The sequence below is a fragment of the Brassica rapa genome, chromosome A01, assembly GCF_000309985.2.
Source record: "Brassica rapa cultivar Chiifu-401-42 chromosome A01, CAAS_Brap_v3.01, whole genome shotgun sequence".
Lineage (NCBI taxonomy): Eukaryota > Viridiplantae > Streptophyta > Magnoliopsida > Brassicales > Brassicaceae > Brassica > Brassica rapa.
Window position 1 is genome coordinate 1,610,110 of NC_024795.2, and position 24,450 is coordinate 1,634,559.

At 35.3% G+C, this 24,450-nt stretch overlaps 4 protein-coding genes across 13 annotated transcripts; 2 read left to right on the plus strand and 2 right to left on the minus strand.

The window, feature by feature from the left end:
* Nucleotides 1-130: 130 nt before the first annotated feature.
* LOC103854715 (putative F-box/kelch-repeat protein At4g35120) lies at nt 131-8,034 on the minus strand. Its single transcript, XM_033283825.1, has 2 exons — nt 8,030-8,034; nt 131-1,441 (listed from the first exon to the last, which is right to left on the minus strand). Exon 2 carries the CDS (start codon nt 1,284-1,286, stop codon nt 633-635), a length of 654 nt encoding a protein of 217 aa, XP_033139716.1. The 5' UTR covers nt 1,287-1,441; nt 8,030-8,034; the 3' UTR covers nt 131-632.
* On the plus strand, nt 3,979-6,627 carry LOC103831458. 7 transcript variants are annotated; one of them, XM_009107552.3, is made up of 4 exons: nt 3,979-4,279; nt 4,939-5,006; nt 5,122-5,291; nt 5,379-6,627. In XM_009107552.3, exons 3-4 carry the CDS (start codon nt 5,165-5,167, stop codon nt 6,362-6,364), a joined length of 1,113 nt encoding a protein of 370 aa, XP_009105800.1. In that variant the 5' UTR covers nt 3,979-4,279; nt 4,939-5,006; nt 5,122-5,164; the 3' UTR covers nt 6,365-6,627. The 7 variants fall into 7 exon arrangements, with proteins under 7 accessions (XP_009105800.1, XP_009105725.1, XP_033139700.1 ...); XM_009107477.3 differs by having other exon boundaries at nt 3,994-4,279; nt 5,140-5,291; XM_033283797.1 differs by lacking the exon at nt 3,979-4,279 and adding an exon at nt 4,297-4,862 and having other exon boundaries at nt 5,140-5,291.
* Nucleotides 8,035-9,786: 1,752 nt separating the features above from the next.
* On the minus strand, nt 9,787-11,363 carry LOC103831723 (aquaporin PIP2-7). The gene is made up of 4 exons (XM_009107661.3): nt 11,006-11,363; nt 10,629-10,924; nt 10,240-10,380; nt 9,787-10,140 (listed from the first exon to the last, which is right to left on the minus strand). The coding sequence occupies exons 1-4, from the start codon at nt 11,292-11,294 to the stop codon at nt 10,021-10,023; spliced, it is 846 nt and encodes a 281-aa protein (XP_009105909.1). The 5' UTR covers nt 11,295-11,363; the 3' UTR covers nt 9,787-10,020.
* Nucleotides 11,364-18,149: 6,786 nt separating this feature from the next.
* LOC103831878 (catalase-2) lies at nt 18,150-24,054 on the plus strand. 4 transcript variants are annotated; one of them, XM_033283882.1, is made up of 9 exons: nt 18,150-18,270; nt 18,330-18,357; nt 21,642-21,738; nt 21,846-22,123; nt 22,380-23,156; nt 23,224-23,313; nt 23,396-23,463; nt 23,547-23,640; nt 23,757-24,054. In XM_033283882.1, the coding sequence occupies exons 2-9, from the start codon at nt 18,343-18,345 to the stop codon at nt 23,814-23,816; spliced, it is 1,479 nt and encodes a 492-aa protein (XP_033139773.1). In that variant the 5' UTR covers nt 18,150-18,270; nt 18,330-18,342; the 3' UTR covers nt 23,817-24,054. The 4 variants fall into 4 exon arrangements, with proteins under 4 accessions (XP_033139773.1, XP_033139768.1, XP_033139771.1 ...); XM_033283877.1 differs by having other exon boundaries at nt 18,188-18,266; nt 18,299-18,357; XM_033283880.1 differs by having other exon boundaries at nt 18,249-18,266; nt 18,303-18,357.
* The last annotated feature ends 396 nt before the right edge of the window (nt 24,055-24,450 follow it).

Here is a 24,450-nt window from a genome sequence, read left to right on the forward strand (position 1 = left end):
CCTAATGAAGAAGAGATATAAGACGTAGAAGAAAAACCCTAATGAAGAAGAGATAGAAGATGTAGAAGATGAAAACAATTGTTTTATTTATTATGAAATACATTGTCTTATTTATTATGGTATTTGTTTCTAGTGAATTTTGTCTACAAAACCAATTATCTAATAATTGAAATAACTCTTCATAAATATTATTAGTGAAATCCTTGTTTTCCAATAATGAGAGATTTGAGAGAGTTTGGAAAAATGATTAATTCAATAAGGGTGGATTTGTTAGAATTTTTATAAATACTAGATACAATAAGAAGAGATTTGAACAAAAACTAGAATTCTCTCAAATCATCAATACAATAAGCCCCTAAGTTAGGTGCATCTAATGAGAAAATGTAAAAAGAAGAAAAAGATGTTTTGGCAATTGATATGTTATAAGAATATAACATGAGGGCAACACCATTGCAACAATATTAATCATTGACAATTCATAGTATCGTATCATCGAGACTTAGAAGAAAACATAAAAATCTTACAAAAGAGTTTAAACAAAAGAAAAATTAAAGTAAAAAAAAAAAAAAAGACTAAAGTGCATAATGGAATCTTATCAGAAATATAATATGTTGAAAGCAAACATATGAGTTTCAGACCAAAACCGATTGGCAGCTTGATAGCTTATATGACTTGTGGACTAAATCCAAAACAACATTGCACCGTTCGACCTTCCCCAACAAGATATTACCTGATTGAGTCAAACGCTCCTCCAAGCTAATCACCGCACACCAAATACTCTTGTGTTCCCTCGGACACATATGCCACACATCCCATATTATTACCAGTTTCCCACCATGGTTAACTAACTGAATCGTTCTGGAATTTTTAGTACGTTTCGTGTGAACCTCATCCAAACCATGAACCATTAACCACTTTCCATTGCTTGCGTCATACCCAACGTACATACGGTGATATTCAGCAAATATTAAACTTCCCATAATGCACCAAGGTCCAGTTATACCTTCTAGACCCTCAAACCCCGCCTCTTGTACCCAACTTTCTTCTGTAGGATCATATGCATACTTCTCGTTGTTTATGGTGAAAACGTATAGCCTTCCTCCAAAAACTGCACCATCGACGTAATTATCATTACTAGGAGGCTTAGGCAACGGCTTCCAAGTCTGAGTCTTTAGGTCGAAAACCTCACCCCAACTCATTTTTTCCTTTGTCTTTTTGCATCCCCCAATCACATATATCTTTTCATCTAAAAAGTAAGACATTGCGTGTTTCCTAGCCACCTTCATGTCGGGAGCACTACGCCACGTGTGACTCCGACAATCAAGAACTCTAACGGCTCTGGTCGGCTTGTTCTCGTTGCTTCCGCCTATCTGGTAGATTTCGGAATGGACGGCTACAGTGGTTGAGTTTAACCGGTCAGGTGAATACGAGGAAGAGAGTGCTCTTACCAGTACTAAAGTTAACTGACCCTGACGGTAGCCGAGAGTGAACCACCTATGACGATGACCGGAGGAGGGAGTTCATACCCATAGGCGCACGTAGAAGCGAGCTTCTGTGTTACCGATTAGGGATCGAACAAAGTAGATATCTGGAGAAGAGAGAAGAGAGTTGAAGTTTTTGGAGACTAAACAGAGGGAACGGTAGTGAGATTTCGAGATCCGAGCTAAGATATTCACAATGACATCATCTGGAATTGATGAAAACGATGGAGGCTTCTTCGTCTTCTATTTTTTCTTACGAGGTGGAGCGATAGGATTATTCGTCATGTGTCCTCTGGGGTTTTCGTTTCACTGTTGTAGGATTCGTCTTCTACTAGGGTTTTAAGTCGTTAAAACAACCCTATAAATAAAAGAAGATTGACCTTTTCCTTGTTGAAAAAGAAAGGTCTTTGACCTTCTTTATTTAAAAGCAAGTCCCTGGACTAAAAGTAAAATACTAAACTGGCATATTAAAATAACATTCAGTTGAACCACCGGTTTGAAGATTAGTTTGAATCTGTAGTATGAACTAAAATATAGAGATTTGACTTTTTGTTGTTGAGAGAGAGAGAGGCATTTACCCTTTTTTTTAAACAAGTCCTCTCATTGAAATAAAATAGTAAATCCACCCTGTTAAAATATATTCAATAGAACCACCGGGTAAATTATTTATTTGAATATCATGAAGAAAGTAAACAAAATATGATTAACATAAAATAAACAACCGTGAATTAAAAAATATTTCACCTAACACGTCGATAGAATATAACATAAAAAGACATTGACTGGAAACTTGGTTGGATTATAGTCTGGTTGTTAATGATTTATGTAGATGAGGATTTGCATTAAGTGATAAAAATCATTTCATGTTCCCTTAAATAAAACCAGCACTAGAATTTACGCCACTGCAGTATCGCTTCTGGATAGCTACTCGCATTTCGAAGCTGTCTAGTTGTGCTAATAAATCAAATGAAATCAAGGGTTACGTCATTTCAAAAAACAAAAGAAGAGTATATTACACCCAAAAAGAAAAAAGACAAAATATGCTTTTATCAGATTCTGCAATTAATGTGGTTCCTTAGCGAATCACTAACATGTACTTTGACTAATCGTTTTTTTTTAACGCTGATTTATTACGATCTTACAATTATGATATAGGAAAGATTACATAAACGATTCTACAACCGACAATACTACCTGCCTTATGAAGACCTACGCCTAACTGCATCACATGAACCGTCCTATGAAGATCCACGCCTGACCAGATTTACTTGCATCATGTTGAAGATCCCTTGCAAGCCTTTCCTCTGTAGTCTGCATAATTGTTTAATAAACCGCTTTCTCCGGGACTTGAAACCTGGATTTCCTGTAATATGCAATAAATTGCATAGTCTAAGATTCGAACCCTAGACCTGGGTGTAAAAGCTTTTAAACCTTAACCAATAGGCTACGGTGCTTCCACCGACTAATCGTTTAAGAAAATGCTCCTCTTTATGATTCAATCATACATTTATGTCTTAGCTAAATCTCCATGATCCCTTTAGCATCATCCAGATTTACTCCACATAATATAAGAAAAAAAAATCAAGCGTTTGTTTATACATTGATTCTACTATCTTTAAGATTCATCCAAATTTATTCCACATGATCAAAAAATCAAGTATAAGCTCTAAGGGTATTTATATTATATATCAAAATTTTCAAATAGAAGTAACATATACGTAATAGCATGTAGTTATGTTCATAAAACCTTGCTAAGGTTTTATTTTATTATTTGAAACTATATCTTTAAAAATATGAATTGGGTAATGTTATCAAGATTATTTTCTATCTTTAGAGTACTATATATAAAAAATAATTTGTTTGTCCAAAAAAATAAAAAATAAAATAAAAATAATAATTTGTTTACTTATTTTTATGAAATTAACATATCTAAAACTGAGATTTGAACTTTTAGAGGATAATTAGATGATGTGAAAAAAGGTAAAACTGTATGATAATTTGTTTTATATTCACTATTTTAATGCAAATGTAAACATTAATGTTTTTATTATACGGTTAATCTTGAATCCTTGATCCTTTGAGAGATCAAAAGCCTAAACTAACTTATTCTCACTTGTGACGCAAGCAATGACACGCGCGTGATGAGGTTCATGACTTGTTTAAGTTTACAGCCCTCACCCGCTATGTATTCTTCTTCTTTTTTTGCTTTGAATAAATTCATATTTTCTTCTAGTTCAAGGAGGTGTTTTAGTCTCAAGAGCACTTCTAGTGATAGTATTAGAAAGAGTTTTTAGTATTTTTTTAAAATGAATTTAATAAAAAGAATAAGCAAAAATTATTAGTTATGATTTCTTACAAAACTATTGGATATCAAAAAGACACATGTCATTGTAACTAGTTTAAAAAGTATAAATAAAAAGTTCTAATATTAATTTTTTTTGTTTCAAGAAATATTTATGGTTTGTAACCATTGGAAGTGCTCTACTGTTGTTCTCAGTGTAACCGTCCAACGTTTATATCCACAAAGATTAATGAGGTGTGATAGATTGCCGTTTCCAACAATCTTTCAATTAATGCTCAAATCTCCAAGCAACTTCAACTACTATTTCTTCATTTAATAGTACTATGGCTTTGGTCAAATCATCATCATATTACTATTATACAAAAGACAATGTCACATGTACAGCCTTATAATATGCACAACCACATATAAATACAACTGTTAAATTGTGAAAAAATCAAACATTTTAGTCATTTTCTCCGATCAACATCTTTCTTTCCCTCTTCTGTTTCTCCTGGTACCTCTCTCCCCTCTCTGTCTCTTATCATTTCTCTGCATGTAAATTGCAATTATGTGAATACACTTTGATCAATAGATTGATTCTTGTTCTTGATTAGAACCGTGGGTTTGCTTTAGTTTTTATGATGTAATCGATGGTCGATGATGAGAATGATGGATACTGTTTTATTGCTATATGCTCTGTTTATTTGCTAGAGAAAATTTGTGACAGAAGAATACAATCAATGAAAATGAAATTTCATCTTTCTAAAAATCTCAAAATATTATCCAGAAGGTGGACCTTCAAGTTTATTTTGTCTAATTCAAAACAAACAAGCCGGTCAAAATAATCTTACTTTTTAACTCTGGTCTTAGTCAATAAATGAGTGCTTCCTCCGTTGAAATTTAGACACTGGAAAATTGTACTTACAAAATTGTGGTCGGTTTAGTTTACAAAAAAAAATTGTGTCGGTCCGCGACAAAACCAAGATGAAAAGTCGTGTTTTATATCTTTCTACCTTAATATTTTAAGATGTGATCGGTCTTTGTGGGGATTAAACTCACACCATTTGTCTTCAGAAATTTCTTTCTGGATATGTTTGGTGAATCTCTCTCTCTCTCTCTTTCTCTACTTTTTGCATTTCGCTTCATTCTCTTTACATTTTCTTTCATATAAAGGAGTGGGTGAGAGGGTTGGTGAAATCTGAAAGGAATCAAATATCGTTGGAGTTTGTTGTCTGTCTACTGTAAGTCCAAGTGTCTAATCTTTTTCACCTATTTGTTGCAATCATGGAGTACAGCCTTGACCTTTTATACACATACCCCACCAAGTTGAAGTGTCTTATAAGGTATTGATTACAGTTTGTTTACATCTGATAGAAGCTGTGACACATAATCAAAAGCTATGGACTTCAATCAACAAGCTCATCCGGATTGCGTATATTCTGCCAATCCTTTCCATGAATGTGCTTCAGCTTGTTTAGAGAGAATTGCTCAAGGCCATGTGATCAAGAAGACCCCTAAGAAGCAAGGTAAAAGCTTATTCTAATTATTGTTTTGTTTTTGCTATTTATTTTTTGGCTTTAGTATATGTATTCTGATTCTTGTTTTTATTACAGGTTCAAAGATTCTTAGCTTCTCAGGGAGTTTCGGTAGGAAAAAGAAGGAAACACACTCTCAACCGCTTTCACCGTTATCTGCAAAGCCTTACCAAAACGGTGGAGGCGGTTTTGGAAACGCTAATACCCCAAAGGCTCATCGTTCGGTGCCTCCACCTGTTGCTGTGAAGAACAAAAACGTTTCTGATTCGGATAAGTCTTTCTCATCTTCTTCATCCACCGACCCTGATGACTTCTTTAAGCATAAACCGGAGATGAAACTCTCTCAAATCATTCCTCTTTCACCTAAACCGGGAAAACAAGAACACAACGTGAAGAATGAAACTACACTGTTTAATCTCCTAAGCTCTCCAATACAGCATGAAAGAGAGAGCAGTGATGATTACAATGATGATGATGATTACAACAATGAGATTGGAGTAGAGCTCGATCTTGAATCAGTTATGTCTGACACTTTTGTCTCTGTCGGAAAATACCGAGTGAGGTCTGGTTCGTCCGCAATTCTAACCGCTATCATCGAGAAACAAGGAGACATAGCTCAGAACTGTAAGCTGGAGTCAGACTCAATGCGGTCCCGTTACCTCGAGTGTTTATGCTCGTTAATGCAAGAACTCAGGTCAACTCCTGTCGGGCAGTTGACTAAAGTCAAAGTCAAAGAGATGCTCGCGGTTCTCAAAGACTTGGAGTCTGTGAACATCGAAGTGGCTTGGCTACGTTCGGTTCTTGAGGAGTTTGCGCGGTTTCAAGAACATGCAGAGAGTGAGAAAGAGAGACAAGAGGGTTTAGTAAAGGCTAAGAGAGAGGAGCTCAAAGGTCAAGAAGCGGGTTTGGTTCGGTTGGAGGAGGAAGTGGGCAAAGCGAGGTTGAGGATCATGGAGACACGGGCCGTGATGGTCGAGATGGAGAGGGAACGGTCGAGGATGGAGAAAATGGGATTCAAAATGGAGAAGTTTAAAGGCAAAACGTTTTTAGATGAGCTTATGTGAGATTGTGATGTTGTTAGTAGTAAGTAAGCACAAAATCAAAAAATACTCTAAACGAGTTGTTTTTCAACAGGTTAGGCTTTAAGTATATGGGAAAGCTTTTTCACTAAGGTGAATGTTTGCTTATTAGTAGTAACTTGTGATGGTGTTGAAGCCTATCTTTTTGTTGAGATATCTTGTTTGTTGCTAATAAATAAATATGTTTGGCTTTGTGATGCAAGGTGAATGTTTATTTGTTAGTAGTAACTTGTGAAGGTGTTGAAGTCTTTTTTTTGTTTGTTGCTAATATATAAAAATGGTTGTTTTGCCAATGTTTGTTGCTAATTAATTTAGATTAACCGCGATTGAACATCTCTCTAAAATTTTCTCTCTCTAAAACTCTCTCAAGCCGTTTCCTGTTTTGCCTCCGGCCGGAGCTTCCGTCTCTTCCCGTCGCCGGAGGGCTGTTTCTTCCCCTTACCCTCGTTTTTTCTTTGCCCCTTCTCTCCTCTTCCGTCTCCCTCCGATATGCAGGTGTCCCTGGAGGTTCGAGCTTCGCCGGCGTAGGTTCCTAGGCTGAAATTGGTGGCCGGTTTGAACTTCTGGTGACACAGCGAGGTAGGTGCAGCGGAGGTAGGAGGTCTGGGTCGGCTTTTTGGGTCGGGATTCGTGGGCTATCGTCTTTCACTTTTTAGATCTCCGGCGAATCCCGGCGTTTCGCGGCGCGTGAATTGGACAGAAGGCTCCTCCGCTCAGGATCTGTTCGTCTATCCGCTTTTCAGTCTTTCGTTGTCCCGGCGGAGTGGTGCGGCGGCGCGTGGTCTCTCCCTGTGCTTGGCGTCTCGTCGTAGGGAGTTCTCGATGTCCAAAGCTCAGTAGGTGCGGGGTGGTGTTTCCACACCGGCGCGTTTGTAGAACAGGTTGGTTTCGTCGTGTGTCGTCTCTGGCCGTTTCTCGATTTGGCGTGTGCTTCTGCGTCTTGGTCTCCGGCGATAAGTCGTCTATGGCTTAGGCTCGGGCCTTGTTCGTGGTGCTGCTTTCTTGTCCTCCTCCAGTCTCGGCTCTCCTCCTTAGCTCTCGTGGTGGTTCCTGTCGCGAAGAATTCTCCTCGAGTCATCTCCGGTGCCTGTTTCTTTGGCTTTGCTTCATCGTCTTCATCTATCTTCCGGTTTGTGCCGGTCAGTTCCTCTGGTGCTCAGAGACTGTCCATGACGAGACTCTCCTATTTGTTTGGTCTTTCGGATAGGATGTGTCTCGTGCTTCCATGTGTTTGAACCCATCATCCCAGCACTAGAACCAAGCGCCCGGGCGTTCGTGTGTTCTGGTGGGTGTGTTCTTCCGGCCAGTGTGATGGTTCCGGAGTGCTTAGCGTGGAGGTGCAGCTGCGTAACAAACCCCCCCCTTTGTTTCAGGTTATTTTCTTTTCTTCAGTCCTTTCGGATTGTGCCTCCATCGTCTAGGAACTGGTCTCGGGTTTGCTCGTTGAATACGACCTTCTGGACTCCCGTTTTGGTCAGAGTTATGACAAGAGAGATAGGCTTGTTGAGGATGGCGGTTCCCCTTAACGCTCTGGCCCGACTCAATTGCATTACTTTGCTAGACGGTTCGAAAAAGGATGGTTCGTGTGGATTGAACATTTGTGTGCTGGCGTTTTTTTTTTTGAGAGAAAATTTGATTGCAGTGGTCAACTAGATTTCGGTTTGGTTGGCTTCGTTGGCCGCGGCCTTTTGGTAATGACGAGAATCGGTGACGATACTCCGAACTTTTGGTTTTTCCCTCCCACTGTTTATTAGATTTTTTTCTCCTTGGGCATAAGTGATAAGCCTAATCTATTTGTAAGATCCGCTGTTTATTCGACGACTAGCCGGAGGTCTTGTTCCGGTTTCCAATTTCGGATTTATTTGATAATATAATTAATTAAAAAAAAAAAAAAAATATTCAAAATTAGTTGCATATTTAAATAGTACTTTTTGGTTGTATGAAAAATGTCAACGACACTTGTGGATTACTACTGTACTAGTAAGAAGAAATAATAAACTCTTGTGATTTGTATTCACTTCTCATCTGCTTGTGAACAGTTGCAACACATTAACCAACAAATTTGTATTGGCGACAGTGCCATTAAGCTTCAGTTACTCATGTGGGCTTTACACAGAGCCCACTGCACCGTGGCCCAACCAGCAGCTCCCTTAGTTTTACTCATAAAACCGGAGACTAATCATAAACCGCCAGAATTGTACCAGCATTTCCGCAAGAGTTTGTTATGGCACAAGAGTAATAATCAAAGAACCTCGTTAGAGTCAAGTCTTAAGTTTTAACTAATAGTGAGAGCAAAAATTTTAACAGCAGATGATATCAAAAACAAATTGGTTGTCCCTTGAAATCACATTGACAACGAATCTTTATGTTTCTTGTTTTTTTTTTGTAATTATTTGCGAATAATTCTGAAATAATAAAATCATTTCAAGTCGCTTGCTTCCAAAGATAATATGGTTTATTTATTACAACTTGCAACATTGCTGTTATCCAGAACCTAGAAAGGAACTGAAAACAAAACCCTTACGGCCCAAATAATATAAGCAAGTGGTCCCTCAGCTGCTAGGGTTAACAAACTTCAAAACGAGTGGACTATATTGGAAGCTAACAAGAAGAGATAACGAAGAACAAAAAAAAAAGATCATAACGGCTAGGCTACTGTTGTGGTCCCTTCTCTCTCACCTCTCCGTGTCTCACTTTACTGAAAAGACGAGACGTGACATCGTTTCTACCCCCTCACATACGTGATTGTGATCGTTTTTAGAAAAATTACTGTTTAGTCCAATTCATGATTCAATTATTTTTATTAGAAAATGCATACGATTCAGCTGTTTTTGGTATAGTTTTGAATGCAGATAATTTCCCCCAAAGATCCAAACATAGACGTGTTGGGTGGGTTTATAAAATTTTAAACTATTATAGTACATGAAACTGTAGAAGAAAATTAATACCGGTATATTCGGATGTGAAGTTGCCCATGTGTGATGATAATTAGCTAATCGACACGCGTTGAGAAGCTGAGTGCGGTGGAGAAATGGGTTTAGTGTCTCGTTTCTTGTCTGCTTAATTCATTCACTAATACAAAAAAAATATCGATAGTCTTTCTTTATTAAGCTTAATATATTAATTTTATAATCAGCAGAAAATACTAAAAAGAATGAACATTTTTTCTTAGCTTTTGTCAATTATCGAAAAAGTTAATCATGGAAAATGGAATCCAGTTTCGGTGGAACTATCGAGAAGAAGACCAGAGGGTATTGAAACCGAAGACCCACTACACCTCTCCTACACCATACAATGGGTTCAGCCGAAATTTATATATTTTTGAACGCTTATAATAATCTTTTCAAAATTTGTGAATTCAATATAGGCTTTAAATTTGGTGAGATCATACTGTTTTGAACTGGATGTAGAGAAGGATATAACTAACAAATTAAAATGATTCTCAAGACACACCAGACTAAACTACATACTGAAAAGCTAACAAAGTAGGTAGGAAAAAACCATGCACCCATTCCATAATTAACATAATAATCAATCCACCAAACTTAAGCTCTCTCTCTCTCATTAACACACAAATAAAGCAACAAATAAAAATAAAAAGCATAACGAATCTTAAAGCTGTTTCTGTTTCTTCACATTCATCAGTTGGTTGCACTGCTTCGGAATGAGGCCAAGGCCTTAACTGCTGCAGCTCTCAAAATGTACTGATGGTAAGCTGCTGCTGCTAGTGCTCCCACGAACGGTCCAACCCAGAAGATCCACTGCATAACGTTTTTATCACCAAACATTTAATTAGTCAAAACATTAGAGAAAAAAGGTGGTGATAAACTGATGATGTACGAGATAAACTAATAACTTACATGGTCATCCCACGCCTTCTCGTTGTTGTAGATAACAGCAGCACCAAAGCTCCTCGCTGGGTTAATTCCAGTTCCAGTAATGGGGATGGTTGCCAAATGCACCATGAACACAGCAAATCCAATAGGAAGTGGAGCCAAAACCTATTCAGAAACAAAAAAAAAGAAAGTTTATCAGAATCTTCACTACACAAACCCACTTGAGACTAAAACAAAAAAAAATTTAACACAAAAGATTCAAACTTTATTCAGAGTTCAGACTACCCATTTTGAGACTTTTACTAGATTAATAATAAAACCCAACAGAGAGATTCAAACATTAACAGAATCTAAACAGACCCATTTAAGATTATACATAAAGCTCTAAACTTTATCAAAAACAGAACACTTACGGGGATGTGAGAGTCACGGGCGCTTCTCTTAGGGTCAGTAGCAGAGAACACGGTGTAAACAAGAACGAACGTCCCAATAATCTCAGCTCCAAGAGCAGTCCCGGTGCTGTAACCGTCGGCTACAGTGTTAGCTCCCCCACCGAGAGTGTTGTAAGGAGTCTTCATGAAAGCTTTCACGAAACCCACACCACAGATAGCTCCAAGACACTGAGCTATCATGTACCCAACAGCTCTCACCAAAGACACCTTACGCGCCAAGAACAGACCGAACGTCACAGCTGGGTTAATATGACCACCTGCCAACAAAAAAACAAAGAGATTAGTAACAAAATTTAACTAAGTGATTAGACGTAAAGGTTGAGTCTTTAAACACTTACCAGAGATACCGGCGGTGCAGTAGACGAGGACGAAGATCATACCACCGAAGGCCCAAGCGATCCCTAGCAAACCGACGCCGTCGCAAGGACCCGTTTGCTTCTTGTGGCCGATGACGGTGGCGACGGTGACGTAGAGGAAGAGGAGTGTGGCGATGAACTCGGCGATGAGGGCTCTGTAGAAAGACCAAGACTTGAGCTCTCCCATGTCGAGAAGGGGAGCTGGTGGAGGGTCGACGTAGTCTTTCCCATGGCTGTGGGTTTGTCCCTCTTCGCTCACTTCTTTCGACATTTTTTTTTAGTTCTTTCTCTCTAGACAGCTATGGAGTTTTGTCTGAATTGTGTGAAGACGACAGTGTCTCTCCTCTGGGTTTTAAAAGGGGAAGAAAAGAATCTTGCAGTGTGCTCCATGGATAAGCCGAGGGTACTTTCGGTATTGTGTTTGTGTTTTGTGAGTAATATATTTAAATGATTAAATCTAAACAACTCTGCTAAAAATCATTACTTTGTACTAATGGTGTGTTAATGGAAAGCTTCTTGAGTTTTTGGGAATATAAATGTCAGTTAATTACTTTGTAAACTACTAGTAACATAGTAACACAGTAAATAAATGTGTCGCGTTGAAGGTAATAATGAAGAAACAAGAAGGCATACGATCATTCAATCACTAATAAGGCAGTATAGTTCAAATTTATTTTTTTAGTAATTTAGAGTATATGATAGTGATTACACGAAATCAAAGGTGGGCTCCTACGTGCATGGACAAAATCTTCTGTTGTTCTGGAATTGTTAATATTTTTTTTTCTTGCTTATATATAACAGTAAGATAATAAAAACAACTAAATACGCGAGATGATAGACAGGCCTGATGATAGATAGTTAGAGCCATGTGTTCTGTGGTTTTTGCTTAGTATTTTTGGTTAAATTATTTGAAAAGTTTGGAGATAAAAAAAAGGGAGTAGAAGGTCGTGGGATCCAGATGGACAGGCAAGCCATGTGAGGGTTAATGATAGAAATGAGGTGTAAGGTTTTCTCGTCAGCCTGTCATCCAACTCTTTTTGCTCAACCTTCTCAACGGTTATATCGATATCTTTGTCTCTTTTCCCAAATCTTTTGTTGGCAACTTTCCTTTTATATGTATTTACCATGTTACGTATGTTTAGGTCAAATACTAATTTTCCAACTGATTATAAGTTTTAGCCATCTAAGCTATTTGTTAGCAGCTACATGCAAAATAATAATACAAGAAAGACATTTTTTGGGGTTTAGAGGTTAATTAACATAAGAAGGCATAGTCAGTGGTAGCTAAAAGAATCATTTATCATAGCCAGAAAAAAGAGGGAAACTGAATTTGATTGATGGTGCGTTGCACCTTTGACAAAATTTGCAAAGCTTATATAATTCACTAGTAGATGCTTATATTCTGCATGCTGATTAAGATTCTAACGAAATTTGTTCAAGTGCTTTTCTTAAAGTCTCAGAGAATATGTCTGTTTATCAAATTTGAAAATCAGGTCTAAAACTCGAAACCAGGCTTTCTGCCCATACGAAAAACATTTACACCGAGCTTAAGTGGGTTATTTTGTGTGTTACACGTATTCATTCGTCCATGAACGGTGGTTAGAACTAGGGATAGCATAAATACAAATCATTAGCGCAAGAACTAGCAAATTCCCTCCAGTTAAAAGAGGGAACCAACGGATAATAAGAAATAAGGCTCGTAGTAACCAGTCCCAATACAAATCATTAGCGCAAGAACTAGCAACTTCCCTCCAGTTAAGAGAGGGAACCAACAGATAATAAGAAATAAGGCTCGTAGTAACCAGTCCCAACGGATCATCATCGTTTTGGTCCGCCTCGACTCCAAAAACCGAAGTAGATTTCATTTTATTTGACAAAAAAAACTAAAGTAATATAAATTATTAATTCTGTTGCCAAAAAGTATACAATATGTACTATACTCTTCTGCTTTCGATTTATATATGTGAATACAACATTTGTCCTTATCCTCCCAGCTCTGATCAACTTTCTTTGTATAACATCCATTATTAAATTATTACCTAATCACTTCCAATTATTAATTCTTAACTTTTACGCAAATGTGAATGATATATTAGCATGTAATGGAAATACTTTTGCTTTCTATGATACAGGGATAACTTTCATTAATATTTATCGTGCAAGTATATAGTACATAAGAAATATTTAATTTGAAAGCATCTTCAACCCATAGCTATTTTCACCTCTATAATAGTATTTAGAGGTGAAATTACTTCAACCCACCTCTATTTCTTCCTCTATAATAGAGATCTCTATTTTTTCTCTATTTATAGAGGAAGAAATAGCATTCCTCTATTTTTTACTCTATATTTAGAGATTGCTATTTTAGAGAAATACATTGGAGCATATTCCATCTCTATTATAAATTTCTTATATTTTAGAGGTGAAAATAGCAAAATACATTGGAGATGGTTTTATGCTGTCTTTGCGAAATAAAATGCCAGGTCGCTGTGTAATCATGGAAACTGATTATCATTTTCCTCCTTTTTCATGAATGTGTATGCGTTTTCTTATAACAAAATTACATTTGGAAAATTAAGTAAGCTTAAACATTTTAACGTAATTTGTATCGTCAAATCGTATAGGTCTGACTCATTATCTGTATATATATACTCAACTTTAATTTGATCAAGCCAAAGCTATGTGGAGTCTGTATCTATATATACATATATAATTTAGACAAACAAACAATCAACGGGGTGGTTATGCGTTTTAATATAATCCATGCCTGATTCAAATCTCCGTGGTGCAGAAGAGGTTGGATATCATTGCATGTGAGAACGATTCATCATCATACATTCATATCATTACATTAATTCGCTGCATATTCTTTTAATTATGTTTTTCATCCAGACAAGAAAGAGCTTGATATTATTATTATACAACTTGATGAACATCAACTAATTAAATTTCATAAACGATTATCACTAATAATTTGAGTCCAAGGAAATGACCTACCACAAGGGCAGCCTTGCTTGCCAGTATTTATCTCCAAAACTTCCACGTCACTACTTCCACATCAGTTGGGCAAAAGACAGGTCAGATCTCTTCCTTTCATCCACACATATCATGCCACGTATATCATATCTGGTAACGCCTAGATTGATCCATAAGATCTGTCTTTTTCAGAATATTTTTTTTTGTTTTTAATTCACATCCAACGGCCACTAGTTTTAAGTTCTAACGTAAACAACTTTTGAACAAATCGGTAAATTATTTATTGCTTTGGAGAACTTACCAATGCTTTTAACGGTTCAATTATTGATTGACACATAATGTACTTTAATAAGCACTATTTATCATAATAATATATACTTACTTTTATTTTATTTTAATTGTCGTTTTAAATTTAAACATACAAATCAAAAAATATTTAATTTTTTATATTTTTAAAATAAAATACTATTACCAATACATCTTATCACATTTAAACTAATAAAAAAATAGTTTGAAATAAATTTATATTAAAATCATAAAACATCACTTATTTTGAAAATAAAATTTTACTTTAAAACAGATGGAATATATGTTTAATACATAAGGTAAATGAATAGCGAATACTGTTCGTTCATTTTGTGGATTGTTCTCTAAATAGTCCTTTTTGTCGTTTGATAGGTATTTGTAACTAATGTGTTATGTGTATATCAAGCTAGCTTAGTGATTCTTGTTTTCGTATACATACACCAAAGAAAAACATAGAACATCATTAAGCATGACCACTTTTTTTGGGTTACAACCACAGCCGCGAGAAAGATTTTAAAGGTCTAAGAGCATTTTCAACACACTTCTATTTCTACTTCTATAATAGTATTTATAAGCAAAATCACTTCGACATATTTCTATTTTTACTTCTAAAATAGAAATTACTATTTTTTTTTCTATATATAGAGAAAAAAATAGTATTCTTTTATATTTTGTTCTATATGAAGAGATTAGAAAAATTCATTGGAATAAAACTCATCTCTATTATAGAGTTTCTCTATTCTATAAATAAAAATGGAGGAATACATTAAAAATAGTCTAAAACAAGTTTTAAAAATAAATTTATTTTTAACTATATTGAAAATAATTTTCTGATACAATATATCATCTTCATCAAATATACAAATTTGAAACTATACAAGAATAAATTTTCAAGTAAATATGCTAAAATTATATCATCTAAGAAAAAAATAGTTGATTTCATATGATCAGATAGTGTAATTCTCGTAGAAACGGTTTTTCAAAATAAATCTAAACCAATAAATTAGAAATTATTTTAAATTAGACTCCAAATAAAATTATATTAATTACGGGTTTGAACCAAATGTCTTTTTTAATACACTGTAAGTACGCTTCTCGTTACAACATTGCATCTATAATTTCATTTGATCTAAGAGTTTTCATATAATAACACATCATTTCAAATAGTATGTCTACCTTAGTTTACCACTTTTAGAAAAACTGTATGCATAAACAAAGTTCTCTGTCATAATAAACTTGGGTGTTCCTCAATATTTTAGATTTTCTGTTGTTTTCTTCAATTATTTTGTTATAGTTAATAAATAAATTAAAAGTGTTGCCTGTGACAAGGGGAATTTAAGTTGAGCAAATGAAACGTTTACAAGCTTCTAGCAACAACTTTTGGAGGTGGAGAAAAAGCCTGAAACAGCCGACCAGAGGAACTAGAAAAGTCTTTGTATCTTTTTCTTTTAGAAGAACCTGGACCGAGTGAGACAACGTGAATCTTGTGAAGAAAACGAATAAAGTCTATTATTAGAGGCTACTACAGCTTGTAAAACCAGTTAACGACCAAGACCGACGGTTGCCTAGCTATTTTATCACAAAACAGCATAAAACTCAGCAGTATAATTGATACTCCCAAATAACAAATGAGGTGTTTGCAGACAACATATGTGGTTTCAATTATCAAACAAAAATGTGGCATGTAGAAAACTCTTTACCAAGAACCTTGTCACTTTACTATTTTGTTAGAATTGGAGAAAACCAGACGTAAACCAAGATTACACATCTAATGATCCCATGAAAATGGGAAATAGTTGTTAAAGCGTATAATTTTAATAGTTGGGCCATTTCGATATTCCAGCCCATTTATATATCCTTACATTGCATTTCTACCTTTAGGCCATAGTCTACTCATAATGGGTTTGTATTACAATTTATTTTTCACCCAATTTGCCGTCCAAAAATTATATAACCTTCTGAATGGGCAAGAGACTTCCAAGGTGTGTCGGGACTCGGGAGTTGATAATCTCGTCTCGCCGCATATCCCAAGGGCCAAAAACATGAAATAATAAATCAATTCAAGAGGGCATATTCTCCAACCTAGGGAGTTCACATTAACCAATCACACGTGGAGCCCAAAGAACAATACACGTCATCCAAAACCATACTAAACCACTTATAAGGTTTCTGATAAAAGGCCAAAAAGAATCGGATAAGGAACCGCAGCGCTCCGTGACGTCCTCATAATATATTCTTTCTCCAAATTGCAAACTGCAATATTTATTTTGTTTTTGTCTTCCTACCATATATAAAATATGTTTTGACAATATCATCCATCCTGGGTTCAGCTTATCTTACTTTGTCTTGGGAATGTAAATCAGGATGAGTGGATGACCCTGTAGTAATTTATCGTATAGTTGAAGGTACAGTACGTGTTATACGACAGCCAGAGATTATACAGTTAAAAAGATCTAGACGTAAGACATAAACGAATTAGAATTCATATAAATGATATAATTTTCAGAAGCAACAAAAAAAAATATGCCATAGAATTCATCCTCGATTCATGACATAGAATAGCTTAAATTGTAAGATAAGTTATCATCTGTTTTGATGGAGTTGACTTTATTTAATCATTATTCCACGTTAGGAAAAGGATATCATGTTAAACTTGAAAGCGTGATAATCAAAATTGTATTCTTTTGTATCAAAATCAAATATTATAGCACATATTCTCCCATTGATTAATATGAGCTAAGCTATACATTAGTCCATTACTGAATAACAATTGACTTGATCATTTTATTGTAGCTGAAATATTCGTACAAGAAACTAGAATAAATCCTTCCAAAAATAATAATAGTAGAAAATCATTTTATATCTATCTATCTCGTGAGGTTCCTGAACTTATCGCCACAATAAAGAATTTTTTTTTTTTGTAGTATTTGATTTCTTCCAAATATTTATCTTTTTTTTTTTTTTCCATCTGGTATTATTATTCATAAAAAGTACAGAGGTCCAAACCTAACCAAAAAACCTATCGAAAGGGTTCCAAAGACAATACTGAACAACAAAATTAAACCTAAAAGCCCACATATTGGCCCAATCTACAATGGCCCTAGCCAACACGCGACACTGCTTCGTTTCTCCCCCGAAGACGAGACGTGTCGAAACCTCGACAGCAAGACATGACACACGTCACGAAATCCTTCACCACCACCTCCAAAGAGAACACGCCGGAAAACTGGACGGCGTTTCACCGGACCTTGCCGGGAACTGAACGGCGTCTCACCGGACCTCGCCGGGAGCAAGCGCCTACCCAAACTCACCACTTCATCACCTTTGCTTCTTTTCACCGGAGAGCGTCAAAACGAGAAGTCGAGACCTCATCCAGAAACTAAGCCATCACCCAAACGATTAGAAATCCCTCGCTCACCATCATGCGCCATCACCACTTAATTTCAGATCATCGGAGAGCATCAATCGAACAATTCGAGAGCTCATCCGTCTCATCAAGCACGTAATCAACTGAATCACCATTCCAGAAACCATAGAAACCAAACCAAACCGCCATCGAAACGAAAGGACCGTACGATGCGGGAGAAGAAGCCGGCGAGAAAGATGTAAACTAATCATCTTCTCCCAGAAGCAAAGCCGGCGAAGCCTGCTTAAAAAGCAACGGCTTCCCAGAAGCAAGACTTAGAATCAAAGAAACGATAGAGCACCAGAAAAGCTTCATCTCATCTCACAGAGGAGAGAGAGAAAGTCCCGGTCTCCGTCTCTCTCTTTCTCCTTCCAAATATTTATCTAAAAGTAAAAGAAAACGATAACCTTTAAAAATTCCCCCGCAACAAAAAATAATACTAGAAAGGAGAGAAAAAGGCTTTAAAGCGCAAAGGCACACGCCATTATAAATAGGGGCAGCAAATATTATAATTATCAGTTTATCACCATCGTCACCATCTCCTTGTCCTAAATATCTCTCTCTCTCTCTCTCTCTCTCTCTCTCTCTCTCTCTCTCTCTCTCTCTCTCTCTCTCTCAACTCTCATCGACTATGGATCCTTACAAGGTAACAACTCTCTCCCTTTTCTCTGTCACTAGCTTGTTCGTCTTTTATGCGTTCGCCGCCGTTCAAAATTGTTGGGATTGCGAAATCCCGTGTCCAACTCTATCTTATCTTACTAGGATAAGACCCGCGCCTTGCGCGGATTAAGTTATTATTTTTATTATATTTTGGAGAATGAAACAATAGTTTGGCTTCATTTGGATTACGAGTGTTCAACCCGGATATCGGGTTGATTTCGGTTCGGTTCGGTTTTTTTCGGTATTTGGTTAGTAAAATATAACTACTATTCTAAATCTATATTTACTTTGACTTTAGTCTTTCCCATACTTTTGAAAGATTTCAACTGGACGACTAAATTGATCAGCCAATCTTGTTGCTTTAAATCATTAGTGTTTATATATATATATATATATATTATTTAGTTTGAATATTTATTAAATAAAAATTCATATGCGTTATATTTTATGATCATTTGTAACTTATTATAACAAAAAAATAATCTATTGATCACAAAATTTTCAGAGTGGGAATATTCAAATTTCTAATAATATATAGACGTTTTGAAAAATTCAAATATAACATATAAGAAAAAATATAAATGTTTTCATTATATATTTAATGTGATTTTTTAATATCTTTCAATAATATAAAATTAAAAAAAAAGAACTAAGATACCAAAATTGTTATCAAATATTTATTATTCATAATAATTAATTTTCATATATACGTTAATCATATTAGGTAATTTCGTAGCTTCTAATTAAGAAAAGTGCAAAAAACATTTTGGTAGATTATTTATCAATTCGATAGTTAGTTTAATAAAAAATATAATGTAAGTCAAGATGGACCAACCTATTTTTCTAAGAATATTATATTTTATATAGTCATTTATTAAATGAGAATTTATAATCATACAGTTCTATGATCATTCATATCATTTTATAACTGAATATTTAAATCATCGATAACAAAATTTTCAATGTGAAATCTTTAATAAGTTTATAATTTATAAATGTTTTTGAAAATTCATTGAAAGTTTTAATATTAAAATATTTATGTAATCTTATGGTATATAGTATAATCTATATATATATATATAAATATATATGTTTTATTATTAAATGATATTTTTTACTCATATGGTTTTAAAATAATGTGTATCTTCTTATAATATTAAATAAAAGTTCATATTAATACAATTTTATGATCATTTGTAACTTATTATGACAAAAAAATAATCTATTGATCACAAAATTTTCAGAGTGGGGATCTTCAAATTTCTAATAATTTATAGACGTTTTGAAAAATTCAAAATATAACATATAAGAAAAATTATAAATGTTTTTATTATAAATTTAATGTGATTTTTAAATATATTTTAATAATATAAAATTAAAAAAAGAACTAAGATACAAAAATTGTTATCAAATATTTATTATTCATTATAATTAATTTTCACATATACGTTAATCATATTAGGTAATTTCGTAGCTTTTATTTAAGGAAAGTGCAAAACATTTTTTGGTACGTTATTTATCAATTCGATAGTTAGTTTAATAAAAAGTGTAATATAAGTTAAGATGGACCAACCTATTTTTCTAGGAATAGTATATTTTGTATAGTTATTTATTAAATAATAATTTATAATCATACGGTTCTATGATCGTTCATATCGTTTTATAACAAAATATTTAAATCATCGATAACAAAATTTTCAATCTGAAATCTTTAATAAGTTTATAATTTATAAATGTTCTTGAAAATTAATTGAAAGTTTTAGTATTAAAATATTTATGTAATCTTATGGTATATAGTGTTTAATATATATATTTATATTTATTTTATTATTAAATGATATTTTTTACTCATATGGTTTTAAAATCATGTGTATCTTCTTATAATAAAAATGTTAAACCATTGATCATTAATTTTTAACATAATAATTTTAATAGTTTTAGTCATTTATTGTCGTTTTTAAAATTCAAAATATAACATATACGAAAAAATCTAAATTTTATTTTTATAGCTAATTTGATTGTTTAATTTATTTTAATAATATAAAATTAAACAAAAAATGATGGAGGAGATATACATTGTTATCAAATCTTTATTATTAAACTCATTAATTGTCATATATATATTAGTCATTTATGGTAATTCCGTAGGTTTTATTTAAGGAAAGAAAATATCATATCATATCATTATATCATATAGTTTGACCAACTTATGTATCTAACAACATATAAAAATCGAATGTGGACCTACTTATTTTTCAATCGAATGTAATTGACTACCTAATTGAGTGCCACCTATGCATTGGGGCCTCTTTTAATTAATACAAAATTGAGGTTACATCTTTTCAAATGTTCCTCAATTAATATATAAGGGATTAGTACGATATTGTCCACTTTGGGCCTTAGAGGCTGGCCCGCATGGATTTACTTTTGGTTTCCTTCCCAAAAGGTCTCGTACTATTAGAGTTGAACATCTCTTTATATATTAGACACTTCTTGTCTAATTATCCAATGTGGGACTTGGATTGACATCTCTCATTCTCCCCCTCAAGCTAAGGACCACACACCTTGTGCCCTTTCTTCTAGCGAATCATCTCGGTGCCTTGTCGCATCTTCGACATTCGACACCCTTAGTCGCAAGGTTTACTTTGAGTGGCTTTAAGGATGCTCTTCCCACAATTCCAGGATCTTCTGACTAATCTCTGCCGAACCTCCCTTACCATCTTGAAGGGTCCCGTTCCTACTCGAAGGGTATTTTGGTCTTCTTGCAGATTTATTGTCAACCGCTCTGATACCAATTGTTGGGATTGCGAAATCCCGTGTCCAACTCTATCTTATCTTATTAGTACGATATTGTCCACTTTGGGCCTTAGAGGTTGGCCTGCATGGATTTACTTTTGGTTTCCTTCCTAAAAGGTTTCGTACTATTAGAGTTGGACATCTCTTTATATATTAGACACTCCTTGTCTAATTATCCAATGTGGAACTTGGATTGACATCTCTCAAAAATGTTGTTTAAGCTTTGGTATTGCAGTTTCGTATTCTTACTCTTTAGAACTGTACTCGATTGGTGTCGATGAGGATGTTTGACTTTCTTCTAGTCAATCTAATCCGATTAATGCAAATGATTCTGTCTCTTCCATTTCCCTTTGTTGGTTTCTTGAAGTTTTATGGAGATTCATTTATGTCATCACGGTTTGACTTGTGGTTCTTGTTGAGTTGATTATTTCAAATCATTGGTTGATTTTGATGAATGATGATTTATTATTGCAGTACCGGCCGGCGAGTTCTTACAACTCTCCATTCTTCACCACCAACTCTGGTGCTCCTGTATGGAACAACAACTCCTCCATGACCGTTGGACCTAGAGGTATATATATATATATCTTACTATGGCTGTTTCATCAAATGTAATAATTAAATAAAATTTAATCTATAAATGTTTAAGTTACACTTCTAATTGTGTTGTTGTGTCAGGTCCCATCCTTCTTGAGGATTACCATCTGGTCGAGAAGCTAGCCAACTTCGACAGGGAGCGTATACCCGAGCGTGTGGTTCACGCTAGAGGAGCCAGTGCTAAAGGTTTCTTCGAGGTCACTCATGACATCTCCAACCTCACATGTGCCGACTTCCTCAGAGCACCAGGCGTTCAAACTCCACTCATTGTCCGTTTCTCTACCGTCATCCACGAGCGTGGAAGTCCCGAGACCTTGAGAGATCCTCGTGGTTTCGCAGTCAAGTTCTACACCAGAGAGGTAATTTTTTTTTTCCAACAAACTTGTATTTGTGTTGTTATCAATGTCCTAAAAATCGGTTTAGGGGCCGACGGACAGAAACAATGTTTTTAAAAATATTTACTATTCAAATTGGTTTATACTATTTTAAATTAGTTTTAGATTGGTCATAAATATATTAAATTAAGCAATAATATTAGCGTAAATAGTCGATTTTTGAACATGGGTTCTTAGTTCTTACATTATTACTAAAGCACAAATGATTCTTTGCTGGCAGGGAAACTTTGATCTTGTCGGAAACAACATCCCTGTCTTCTTCATCCGAGACGGGATGAAGTTCCCTGACATGGTCCACGCCCTCAAACCAAACCCCAAATCTCACATCCAAGAGAACTGGAGAGTCATGGACTTCTTCTCACACCACCCTGAGAGCTTAAACATGTTCACTTTCCTCTTCGACGACATCGGCATCCCTCAAGACTACAGGCACATGGAAGGCTCAGGCGTCAACACATACATGCTCATCAACAAATCCGGCAAAGCTCACTACGTCAAGTTCCACTGGAAACCAACTTGCGGAGTCAAGTCTCTACTAGAAGAAGATGCAGTCCGTGTAGGAGGAACCAACCACAGCCACGCCACCCAGGACCTTTACGACTCCATTGCCGCTGGAAACTACCCTGAGTGGAAGCTCTTTATCCAGACAATGGATCCTGCTGATGAGGACAAGTTCGACTTTGATCCTCTCGATGTGACCAAGACCTGGCCTGAGGAACTTTTGCCTCTTCAGCCCGTTGGGCGTATGGTGTTGAACAAGAACATTGATAACTTCTTTGCGGAGAATGAGCAGCTTGCCTTCTGTCCTGCTATCATTGTTCCGGGGATATACTACTCTGATGATAAGCTGCTTCAGACGCGTGTCTTCTCTTATGCCGATACTCAGAGACACCGCCTTGGACCGAACTACCTTCAGCTGCCGGTTAATTCCCCTAAATGTTCCCACCATAACAACCATCATGAGGGGTTCATGAACTTCATGCACAGGGACGAGGAGGTATGCAATATGGTGATAGTATCATTATCTTTATATTGAATATTATCTTACAATGTTGTTGGTATAGGTTAACTACTTCCCATCGAGGTATGATCCGGTTCGTCATGCTGAGAAGTATCCAACTCCACCTGCTGTCTGCTCTGGGAAACGTGAGAGGGTTAGTAATCAATTCAAACCTATGAAGGATTGTTCACACGCAAAAAAAAAAATGATCTAAAAGTTCAAAAAATGTTTTGCAGTGTGTTATTGAGAAGGAGAACAACTTCAAGGAGCCTGGAGAGAGATACCGTTCCTTCACACCAGAGAGGTATCCATTGTTCTTACTTTTTTTTTGGTTATACTCAATACATCTACATAATCTTATTGGTTTACGGTTGGTTTCTACTTCAGGCAAGAACGTTTCATCGGCCGATGGATTGATGCCTTATCCGACCCTCGCATCACACATGAAATCCGCAGCATCTGGATCTCTTACTGGTCTCAGGTAAATCTCTTTTATTTTCATTTGTCTGATCCTCTAAAGCCACAACAGTTATAAAAAAAATGTGTGAAAGTTTGTAACATTTTGACACTGATTGGGTAAACTACGTGTGAAAACAGGCTGACAAGTCGCTGGGACAGAAGCTGGCGAGCCGTCTGAACGTGAGACCAAACATCTAAGATGAGTGAAAAGGATTCTTGATTGGTCCTTGTGTGTTTCTAATAGGCAGAGAAAAAAAAAGATGGAAAAGAAGAGGGGAAGAGATCAGATATACCATAATATAAATTTCATCATGTGGATCTTATGTGCTATGTTGTAATATTAAACCTTCTGTGTTGTCTTTTGTGACTTTAGACAGGTCTCATGTTTATCAGAATAATACATCAAAGATCTATAATAATCGGTGTTATTTGAAAAGAACTTGACAAACGTCTAGAATTTAAATTTATAACGAACTCAAGTTTATTACACTAACCACATAGGCTTTGATTGGTGACATGTTTTACACTTGATTTAGTTTGAGTTAAGAATATTAATCAGAAATCTTACCAATCATGATTTTGTTGTGAACTTTTGAGTTTGTGTGTTGATTTAGAATGTGGTAAGGTTGAGTTACACTTTGAGTTATCTCCTTTGTAAAATCAACAAATCAAATGTTAAGCCAACATCAAAGAAAATTGCATGTATTAGAGCTTGAGTTGACTTGAGTTAGTAACTTTTTGTTTAGTTGTTCACGTTTTTTATTTCTATAGAAATTTATTAAATTTTAAAACATGGCAATTGTCCAACAATTACTTTGGTTATTTAATAAAT